This window comes from Tursiops truncatus, chromosome 4 (assembly GCF_011762595.2).
Source record: "Tursiops truncatus isolate mTurTru1 chromosome 4, mTurTru1.mat.Y, whole genome shotgun sequence".
Classification (NCBI taxonomy): Eukaryota; Metazoa; Chordata; class Mammalia; order Artiodactyla; family Delphinidae; genus Tursiops; species Tursiops truncatus.
This window is the reverse complement of record NC_047037.1, coordinates 1,316,955-1,329,337: the sequence shown is the minus strand read 5'-3', so window position 1 is coordinate 1,329,337 and position 12,383 is coordinate 1,316,955. Positions and strand designations below refer to the sequence as shown.

The 12,383-nt window shown below is 37.4% G+C and overlaps 1 protein-coding gene across 3 annotated transcripts in view; it reads right to left on the bottom strand.

The window, feature by feature from the left end:
• Positions 1-12,383, bottom strand: part of NGLY1 (N-glycanase 1) — a 62,648-nt gene that overhangs the window by 31,655 nt on the left and 18,610 nt on the right. For all 3 annotated transcript variants that reach the window (XM_019948623.3, XM_019948621.3, XM_019948622.3), the window contains one exon: positions 11,344-11,589. In XM_019948623.3, coding sequence (XP_019804182.2) covers positions 11,344-11,589 — 246 coding nt within the window. The remainder of the gene's footprint in view (positions 1-11,343; positions 11,590-12,383) is intronic.

Here is a 12,383-nt window from a genome sequence, read left to right as displayed (position 1 = left end):
AATGTGAGATATTGAAGACTCTTTATAAGAAAACAAGTACAATGTGTATTTCTGTCAAATCACACAAAATAGAAGCAGTGATAGAAGCAGTGGAATTTGGATCAGCAAATTTACTTCTTTAGTAAAGGACAAGGCTTCTCAAGCCCACCAGCCCTCTTTCTACCTTTTTACAACCCTTTGCTTCAATGGCTTTTAAATTTAGAACCTGTTTTCTTAACATAAAAGTTATGTTTAATAAATTTTTAACGACAGTTTTAATCAACTTGTGACTTCAATAAACATTTCTTACAAAAACCGCTTTATTCTATTTGTAACAGTAATAAATGTTGCAGAAAGTTTTCAGGAAATACTGAATGGTATAAATAATGTGAAATCACTATAATTTCACCACTCAGAGAAAATTATAGCTGAGATATCTGTGTACAGCTTTCCAGACCTTTTAAAAATGAACACATTTATGTATGTGTGTTTTTAATAAGAAAAATGAAAATACACACAAACACACAACATATGTTGTTTAATTTTGGAATTCTTAGTTCACCTTTTTTCCACCACATAATTGTCTTCATGTCAAAATATACCACATCATCATTTCTAAAGAATATTAAGAATGCCAATGTAAATATGTGTCATAATTGCCTGTTGAAAGTATGTAAATATATGTTACTTTTAAGAATGGTTCACGAACAAGAAATTGAACATTTAAATCTTGTGTCCAAGGGAGACGAGGAGGAGATTTCTCCTCTTACAAAGTTTGCATATAGATCCAGACTAAGAAGTTGTCTTATGAGATTTAAATAGTTTAAAAATCGACTAACTCAGAGGTGCACAGCCAGGGGAAGAAGACACCAGGGCGGCCAGGAGGCTGAACCCGAGTGCTCTTCATGCTGGGCTCCTACCGTTTTAAGTCTGCATTTGAAGGTTCTGCAATTCTGACTTAACTCTTTAACATCTTCAAGATGGAACAAATTTGACTTTGATGTGGAGACTAGAGAAGGGCTTTGCATACAATAAGCAGAATTGGTGTCAATTTAAAATTATAAACAGAACAGAGAGGAGACAAGATGGTGGAGCAGAGGGACCTGAGCTCATCTCCTCTCAGGAAAACAGCAAAATAACAACTAACTGCTGAACAATCATGGATGAAAAAGACTGGAACCTACCAAAAAAGATATTCTACACCCAAAGACAAAGAAGAAGCCACAGTGAGACGGTAGGAGGGGCGCTTTCGCTGTGTAATCGAATCCCACACCCACCAGGTGGGCAACCCACAAACTGGAAAATAATTATTTCACAGAGGTTCTCCCACAGGAGTGAGACTTCTGAGCCCCATGTCAGGCTCCCCAGCCTGGGGGTCTCACATCAGGAGGAGGAGCCCCCAGAGCCTTTGGCTTTGAAGTCCAGCAGGGCTTGAGCGCAGGAGCTCCACAGGACTGGGGGAAACAGAGAATCTGCTCTTGGAGGGCGCACACAAGGCTTCACATGCGCTGGGACCCAGGGCAAAGCAGTGACATCGTATCAGCCTGGGCCAGACCTACCTGTGGGTCTAGGAGGGTCTCCTGGGGAGGCGGGGGTCAGCTGTGGCTCATGTAGGCTCCAGTGCTGGGACACCTCAGTCAAAGCAACCAACAGGGTGGGAACACAGCCCCACCCATGAGCAGACAGGCTGCCTAAAGACGTCCTGAGCACACAGACACCTCTAAACACACCCCTTGACATGGCCCTGCCCATCAGAGGGACAAGACCCAGCTCCACCCACCAGTGGCCAGGCACCAGTCCCTCCCACCAGGAAGCCTGCACAAGCCCCTGGACCAACCTTACCCACCAGGGGGCAGACACCACAACCAAGAATTACAGTCCTACAGCCTGAGAAACAGAGACCACAAACACAGCAAGTTAGACAAAATGAAATGGCAGAGAAATATGTTTCAGATGAATGAACAAGATAAAACACCAGAAGAACAACTAAGTGAGGTGGAAATACGCAATCTGCCTGAAAAAGAATTCAGAGTAATGGTAAAGATGACCCAAGATCTTGGAAAAAGAATGGAGGCACAGACTGAGACAATACAAGAAATATTTAACAAAGAGCTAGAAGATTTAAAGAACAGAGATGAATAATACAATAACTGAAGTGAAAAATACACTAAAAGGAATCAATAGCAGAATAAATGAGGCAAAAGAACGAATAAGTTAGATGGAAGACAAATTGGTGGAAATCACTGCTGTGGAACAGAATAAAGAAAAGAGAATGAAAAGAAATGAAGACAGTCTTGGAGACCTCTGGGACAACATTAAACACAGCAACATTTGCATTATAGTGGTCCCAGAAGAAGAGAGAGAGAAAGACCCTGAGAAAATATTTGAAGAGATTATAGCAGAAAACTTCCCTAACGTGAGAAAGGACACACTCACTCAAGTCCAGGAAGTGCAGAGTGTCCCATACAGGATAAACTCAAGGAGGAACACACCGAAACACATATCAATCAAACTTACAAAAATTAAAGACAAAGAAAAAATATTATAAGCAACAAGGAAAAAGCAACAAATAACATACAAGGGAATCCCCATAAAGTTATCAGCTGATTTTTTTCAGCAGAAACTCTGCAGGTCAGAAGGGAGTGGCATGATATATTTAAAGTGAGGAAAGGGAAAAACCTACAACCAAGAATGCTCTACCCATCAAGCCTCTCATTTAGATTCGATGAAGAAAGCAAAAGCTTTACCAACAAGCAAAAGCTAAGAGAATTCAGCACCACCAAAAGGGCTTTACAAAAAATCTTTAAAAACTACTCTAGGCAGAAAAGAAAAGACCACAACTAGAATCAAGAAAATTACATATGGGAAAGCTCACCATTAAAGGCAAACATAGAGTATAGGTAGGAAATCATCCACACACAAATATGATATCAAACCCAGCAACTGTGAGAAGAGGAGAGTACGCATGCAGGATATTGGAAGTGCGTTGGAAATTAAAAGACCAGCGACTTAAAACAATCGTGTTTGTATACAGATTGCTATATCAAAACCTCATGGTAACAGCAAACTAAAAATCTACAATAGATACACACACAAAAAAGAAAAAGCAATCCAAACAACACTAATGACAGGCATCAAATCACAAGAGAAGTGAACAAAAGAGGAAGGGAAGGAAAAAAACCTACAAAAACAAATCCAAAACAATTAACAAGATGGCAATAAGAACATACATACTGATAATTACCTTAAATGTAAATGTATTAAATGCTCCAACCAAAAAACAGACTGGCTGAATGGATAAAAAAACAAAACCCATATATATGCTGTCTACAAGAGACCCAACTTCAGATCTAAGGACACATACAAAGTGAGGGGATGGAAAAAGATATTCCATGCAAATGGAAATCAAAAGAAAGCTGGAGTAGCAATACTCATATCAGATAAAATAGACTTTAAAATAAAGAGTGTTACAAGAGATAAGGAAGGACACTACATAATGATCAAGTAAATATATATGCACCCAACACAGGAGCACCTCAATACATAAGGCAAATCCTAACAGCCATAAAAGGAGAAATCAACAGTAACATAATAATAGTGGGGGTTTTAACACCCCTCTTACAGCAATGGACAGACCATCCAGACAGAAAATAAGGAAACATAGGCCTTAAATGACACATTAGACCAATGGACTTAATTGATACTTATAGAGCATTCCATTCAAAAGCAGCAGAATACACATTCTTCTCAAATGCACATGGAACATTCTCCAGGATAGATCACATGCTGGGTCACAAAACACACCTCGGCAAATTTAAGAAAACTGAAATCATATCAAGCATCTTTTCCGACCACAACACTATGAGATTAGAAATCAACTATGAGAAAAAAACTAAAAAAACACATACACGTGGAAGCTAAACAATATGTTACTAAACAACCAATGGATCAATGAAGAAATCAAAGAAGAAATTGAAAAATAACTAGAGAGAAATGAAAATGAAACACAACGATTCAAAACCTATGGGACCTGGCAAAAGCAGTTCTAAGAGGGAAGTTTACAGTAATACAATCTTACCTCAGGAAACAAAAAAATTTCAAAGAAACAACCTAACCTTACACCTAATGCAACTAGAGAAAGAAGAACAAACAAAACCCAAAGTTAGTAGAAGAAAAGAAATCATAAAGTTCAGAGAAGAAATTAATGAAATAGAGATGAAGAAAACAACATAAAATGTCAATGAAAGTAACAGCTGGTTCTTTGAAAAGATAAACAGAATCGATAAACCTTTAGCCAGACTCGTGAAGGAAAAAAAGGGAAAGGGCTCAATCAACAAAATTAGAAATGAAAAAGAAGTTACAACTGACACCACAGAAATACAAAGGATCATAAGAGACTACTACAAGCAACTCTATGCCAATAAAATGAACAACCTAGAAGAAATGGACAAATTCTTAGATAGGAACAATCTTCCAAGAGTGAACCAGGAAGAAATAGAAAATATGAACAGACCAATCACAAGCACTGAAATTGAAACTGTGATTAAAAATCTTCCAACAAACAAAAGTCCAGTACCAGATGGCTTCACAGGCGAACTCTACCAAACATTTAGAGAAGAGTTAACACCTGTCCTTCTGAAACTATTCCAAAAAATTGTAGAGGAAGGAACACTGCCAAACTCATTCTCTGAGGCCACCATCACCCTGATACCCAAACCAGACAAAGACACCACCAGAAAAATTAAATTACAGGCCAGCATCTCTAATGAATATAGATGCAAAAATTCTTAACAAAATGCTAGCAAACCAAATCCAACAACACATTAAAAGAAGCATACACCATGATCAAGTGTGATTTATCCCAGGAGTGCAAGGATTCTTCAACATCTGCAAACCAATCAGTGTGATACATCATATCAACAAATTGAAGAATAAAATCCATATGATCATCTCAATAGATGCAGAAAAAGCTTTTGACAAAATTCAACACCCATTTATGATCAAAACTCTCCACAAAGTGGGCACAGAGGGAAACTACCTCAACATAATAAAGGCCATATATGACAAACCTACAGCTAACATCATACTCAACGGTGAAAGGCTGAAAGCATTTACTCTACGATCAGGAATGAGACAAGGATGTCCACTCTTGCCACTGTTATTTAACATAGTTTTGGAAGTCCTAGCCACAGCAATCAGAGAAAAAAAAAGAAATAAAAGGAATCCAAATTGGAAAAGAAGAAGTAAAACTGTCACTGTTTGAAGATGACAAGATTGTATACATAGAAAATCCTAAAGATGCCACCAGAAAACTACTAGAGCTCATCAATTAATTCAGTAAAGTTGCATGATACAAAGTTAATACACAGAAATCTGTTGTTTCTATACACTAACAGTGAAAGATCAGAAAGAGCAATTAAACAAACAATCCCATATACCATCACATCAAAAAAAATAAAATACCTAGGAATAAACTTACCTAAGGAGTCAAAAGACCTGTACTCAGAAAACTATAAGATACTGATGAAAGAAGTTGAAGATGACACAAACAGATGGAAAGATATACTATGTTCTTGGATTGGAAAAGTCAATATTGTCAAAGTGACTATACTAACCAAGGCAATCTATAGATTCAATGTAATCCCTATCATACTATCAATGGCATTTTTCATAGAACTAGAACAAAAAAAATCTTAAAATTTGTATGGAGACACAAAGACCCCGAATAGCCAAAACAATCCTGAGAAAGAAAAACAGAGCTGGAGGAATCAGGCTCCCTAACTTCAGACTATACTACAAAGCTCCAGTCATCAAAACAGTATAGTACAGGCACAAAAACAGAAATATAGATCAACGGAACAGGATAGAAAGCCCAGAAATAAACCCATGCAACTATGGTCAATTAAACTATGACAATGGAGGCAAGAATATACAATGGAGAAAAGAGAGCTTCTTCAACAAGCTGTGCTGGGAAAACTGGACAGCTACATGTAAAAGAATGAAATTACAACATTCTTTAACATCATACACAAAAGTAATGTTAAAATGGATTGAAGGCCTAAATGTAAGACCGGATACTATAAAACTCGTGAGGAAAACATAGGCAGAACGTTGTCTGATATAAATTGCAGAAATATCTTTTTGGATCTGTCTCCTAGAGTAACGAAAATAGAAAGAAAATAAACAAATGGGACCTAATTAAACTTAAAAGCTTTTGCACAGCAAAGGAAACCATAAACAAAATTAAAAGACAACCCACAGAATGGGAGAAAATATTTGCAAATGAAGCAGCTGACAAAGGATTAGTCTCCAAAATACACAAATAGCTCATGCAGCTCAATGTCAAAAAGAAAAAACCAAAAAAACCCACCACAATCAAAAAATGTGCAGAAGCCCTAAATAGACAGTTCTCTAAAGAAGACATACAGATGGCCAAAAAGCACATGGAAAGATCCTCAACATCGCTAATTATTAGAGGAATGCAAATCAAAACTACAACGAGGTATCACCTCACACCGGTCAGAATGGCCATCATCAAAAAGTCTACAAACAATAAATGCTGGAGAGGGTGTGGAGAAAAGAGAACCCTCCTACACTGTTGGTGGGAATGTAAATTGGTACAATTACTATGGAGAACAGTATGGAGGTTCCTTAAAAAAATAAAAATAGAACTAACATATGACCCAGCAATCCCACATCCTAGGCATATATCCAGAGAGAACCATAACTCGAAAAGATACATGCACCCCAATGTTCATTGCAGCACTGTTTACAATTCCCAGGACATGGAAACAACCAATATATCTATCAACAGATGAATGAATAAAGATGTGATGTGTGTACACACACACACACACACACACACACACACACACACACACTGGAATACCACTCAGACACAACAAAGAATGAAATAATGCCATTTGCAGCAACATGGATGGACCTAGAGAGGATCAAGTAAGTCAGACAGAGAAAGACAAATATCATATGGTATCACTTCTATGTGGAATCTAGAAAGATGATACAAATGAACTTATTTACAAAACAGAAACAGACTCACAGACTTCAAAAACAAACATGGTTACCAAAGGGGAAAGGTCTAGGAGAGGGATAAATTAGGAGTTTGGGATTAACATATACACACTACTATATATAAAACAGGTAATCAACAAGGACCTACTATATAGTACAGGGAACTCTACTCAATGTTCTATAATAACCTATATGGGAAAAGAACCTAAAAAAGAATTGATACATGTATACGTATAACCGAACCACTTCACTACATACCCGAAACTAACACAACACTGTAAATCAACTATACTCCAATATAAAATAAAAGTTAAATTTAAAACAATAAAAAAAATCTTCATTTAAAAAAAATCAACTAATTTTGTTATTTATCGTTATCTAATATTATTTTTATAATTTCACTAATATAATCTCAAATGATAATTCTTTTAAACAGATACATATATAGTCATATACACAATGGGCAATAATTTCTAGAGTCATAAAAGTGTTGACGCAAAGTCCTCAACAACTTCGTACACATTCTAAAAGCAGTCACGTATCAAATAAAAGCACACGTTAGGCTGTGCAATAACTGCCAACGACTTATTTTAAGCAAATCATACTTCAAGAGTCACATGCTTTCAACCTAGAAAAAGTTGCAAAATTGCAAACAATGCTTCTAACACTCTGAGGCTCAGTCTCTGAAAAACTGTCTTTGCTGTTTTGAACCTGCTTTTGGAAGGCAAAGGGCATAAAAATATATAAAGGGTTATCAGGAAGTTATTTCATATAAGAACACTAAATGCTCAGCACGTATAACCAGCAAATTTAAGAAATCAGTTTGGTCATTAGGAAAATACAAATTAAAGCCACAATGAGATACTACTTAACATCGACTAAAATGGCTATAATAAAAAAGACATTAACAATTATCAATGAGAATGCTGAGAAATCGGAACCTTCACACTCTGCTGGTTAGAATGTAAAAAGGTGCAACAGCTCTGGAAAACAGCTTGCAATTTCTTAAAGCAATAAACATAAACTTGTCATACAACCCAGTGGTTCCACTTCTAGGAATCTACCCAAGAGAAATGAAAACATCTGCCCACACAAAGCCTGGTATGTGGACATTCATAACAGCATTGTCCATAACAAGCAAACATGGCAAACCCAAATGTCCGCCATGTAATGCTATTCAGCAATAAAAAGGAAGAAAATACTAATACATCCTGCAATATGGATAAACCTCAAAAACATACAAAGTAAAAGAAGCCAGAAGCAAAAGACTATGTAGTGTATCATTCATTTACATAAAATATCCAGAAAAAGCAGCAAAATAAATTTCTAACTACATCACCGTTTATTGAGCACGGGTATATTCCAGTACTTTATATCTTAAGGGAAAAACTTACTGGCAACTTCAACATCAATGACTATCACCTTGTCTTATACTTCCAAATTTTACTTGATACAGTTTCAACCAAAGAAATATATTAGGTGTGACACTCAACAGTGCTCAGGATTTGTCTAGTTTATATGCAGTTACATGCTTTGTTAATCTCTCTCCTGCTGCTTTACTTGGTCCATTTTAATTCTCAATATCCCCACTCAAAATGAGAAAGGGAGGAGAACATAATTGTCAAACTCTGTAATACAGCAATTAATGGTGATAAAAGCTTAAATAACAAAATACTTTTTAAAAATGTGTGCTTCAGTGATCCATGGAACCAGGAGTTGGCTATAAAAAACAAGATTCATTCTAATTTCTCCCAACTCCCTTAAGGAATACAGAAAAAGATACTTTGTCCCAGGGACTCAAGAAGTTAAGAGTTAATATACAGTAGGCTTCTAAGAGCATATGTGTTTGCGAAAGTTTGTTTTCTTCTAAACTCTAAATTCGTTTTGACAATAGGATGACAATTTGTTTTTAGTGTAGTATCCAGGCCCTTTCTGGTAAGTGATTAAAGACCTCAAACTATAACCGAGGGGCTTCCCTGGTGGTGTAGTGGTTAAGAATCCGCCTGCCAATGCAGGGGACACGGGTTCATTGTGGTGGCTTCTCTTGTTGCGGAGCACGGGCTCTAGGCGCGTGGGCTTCAGTAGCTGTGACATGCGGGCTTCTGTAGTTGTGGATCGCAGGCTCAGTAGTTGTGGCTCGTGGGCTCCAGAGCGCAGGCTCAGTAGTTGTGGCGCGCGGGCTTAGGTGCTCCATGGCATGTGGGATCTTCCCGGACCAGGGCTCGAACCCGTGTCCCCTGCATTGGCAGGCGATTCTTAACCACTGCGCCACCAGGGAAGCCCCTGTATCAGCCTTAACTGCAAAACTGATGAAGACGTGTTACCCAGAGGTGTAATGACATGCTTTAATCCTGTACATGAGTCCCGTATAAGGTACGTTAACACATACCCATAGAAGTATGTAACTCATAAGTAAATAGACACTTATTGGGTTATGCGTTCAACATTTTATCCCTGGTAAGATGTACAATCAAAAAAGAGTGGAAACCAGTGTCCTAAGGACTGGACTGGCTAGGGTTACTATTCTGTCCCAATAGAGTTAAGTAGTCCCACTTTTCTGTTACTCTGTGGTAACTTTGTTCTGAATGAAGCAGCTGAGATACTTTACAGAAAGAATTACTGTTACCAGGAGCAAACCTTTCAGTCCTTTACAGTTTATTAAGCTTTCACATATGCTCTTATCTGATGCCCACGGCCACTTAATATCATTACTAGTTGATCCAATAGTATCCAGTAACAGTTTCTTGGAAGCATTCATAAACAATAGCTGTGTTTATTAGTATAAACAAACATTAGCTCTGAAGCTAATGAGAGGAGAAATATTTTAAAGACTTAAACATTAACCTAAGTCAACTGAGGCACAAAAGAATATGTTTTAGAAGAGTTAACCCTCCACAAAAATCTGGGAAACCACTCATCAAGAATTATTATTCTGGGGCTTCCCTGGTAGCACAGTGGTTAAGAATCCGCCTGCCAATGCAGGGGACATGGGTTCGAGTCCTGGTCTGGGAAGATCCCACATGCCGCAGAGCAACTAAGCCCGTGCGCCACAACTACTGAGCCTGCGCTCTAGAGCCCGTGAGCCACAACTACTGAAGCCCACGTGCCACAACTACTTAAGCCCACGTGCCACAACTGCTGAAGCCCGTGCACCTACAGCCCGTGCTCCACAACGAGAAGCCTCTGCATTGCAAGGAAGAGTAGCCCCCGTTCTCCACAACTAGAGAAAGCCCACATGCAGCAATGAAGACCCAACGCAGCCAATAAATAAATGAATGAATGAATAAACAAATAAATAAATAAGAATTATTATTCAAAAGGACAGACACTCTCTCTTCCCCTGCCAGCCCCTACCACCTTCAATTCTTTATTTTTTAAAGACAAGCTTAGGGTATTCCCAGCCTACACTAAGGAATGACTGCCCATCATCTGACTACCAGGGAGGTTAGGTTAAAGGCTCTCCAATTATTCAGCTGGAGAAAATTAAGGGTAGATTTAACAACTGACTCTAGATGTAGAGTTCCAGTGTATGGAGGAGAGCAACCAGGTGTTTCACCAAAATTGAAAGAGGACATGAGTTTAAGCTGCCTACTGATAAAATTACTATAGAAAAGCCATGAAAATTTTTCTGACAGTGAAAATTTAGGAGTAAAATGCTTAAGGACCTTTATTAAAAGGGATTTTTTTGTAAACAGGATAATTTCCTATTAAATAAGGTCATTTAAGTATACCGAGAATGCCTGTTAGACATCAGTAATTTGACTTCAGTTCTTCGGAAGTATATATGTATATGCCAGCACCACTATCAGCAAATTAATGATTATTTACCTTAAGCCTAAAGAAGCCCATTTTTTATTGAATTGAGGTGCTGATAATGGTAGGTTGTTGGAATTAATAATTCCATGGTAGACAGCAGCAGGTATTACATCAGAAGTGTCAAAGCAATAGAGGAAATCTAACTTGATGGCCACACATCTGTCTAGCAAGTCCTTTACTTTTTCTAGGTTAAAGACATACGCTGATCTGTGCAACTGGTTTAAGTGCCACGGCAACAGGTACATTTACAAACGATAAATTAAATAAAACCCTGACTGCCTCAGAAACAGTAAGTCACAAGTTAACATTTAAAAGTCCAAATAAAAGACAGCCATTTCCCCACTTTTGTTACAGATCTGACAACTGTTTAAAAGAGCTCAGGAAATCTGAATGTATTAGAACTATAAGAACCAAGAATGACTGAGACATAAATTCTGGAATAAGTCCTATTTTAAAGCTTTTGCTATATCAACACTTTGAAAGGAGCAGTCAAGGAAGGTTTAATTCTAACATTACCATTGGAGCGGACGGTGGATTTGATGACTGCCCTTCACTGTTCCCTGGATGCTGGGTTAACCCATTAGGACTGGAAGGCTGTGCTGTAGGAAGCTGGGTGCTGGCTGCAAGTTGCTGAGATAATTCTGCTTTGTGGCTCTTATCTGATCCATCCAATCTGCTACTTCTCTCTATGGCGATCAGGTCACGAATTTTTTGCAGCTGCTCCACTGAAGCTTTTTTAGGGAAGATAAGATGGGTTTCTCCCTGGAATTTATAAAATTAGGGAAAATTTTAACCTTTGATTTATACTGACAGTCATTCTTACACAGTATATATAAAATGGAGCCAATACTACAGAACACATCATATTTTAACAATCTTTCTCTTTTCTTACCATTTTGGCACTTTTTAAAAAAATACAGGCAAAAGGTATACTAGAAAATTAAGAAAATATGTCTCCTTGTTAGCATAAAATGTTTAGCCTGTTTTATTTGTTCAAAAGACCTTCAGAAAAATACTTTACCTTTTAGAAACACTGTAATGAGTCAGAAAGCCTCCTAAGAGATGCAAAAATGAACATTCCTATCTCCTCTGCAATAGTATATGATACAACTATTCTCCATGAAATTCCCTATGAAATAATGATACTATAGATACAGCCATTCAAAATGATCACTGGTCACATAAAACCAGTAAGAAGTTATATAACAACCTTTGAATCTTCTAAACTCAAGTCTTTAAGAATAGCTACATGACTAGAAGTCTGTGTATGGAGTTCACTAATTCTTCCAAGATAACAAAAATTACATCCTGAGGGTCAATTCAAAACTATGGAAAAACTACTGCTATTTAGTAATACAAAGGTGGTCCAAACAAAAACAGACCATCAAACAATATAAATCTGATTCTTTAAGAAGTGATTCATTTAATGAATCCACATAATATAATCAGAGCGCTCTGAGGTACAGTAAACATTACAACAAAGCTCACAATGTAAAATAGTAAATTACAAAACAAACAAAAAAGTGAAATGAAAATATATTCCATCAAGGTTTAAG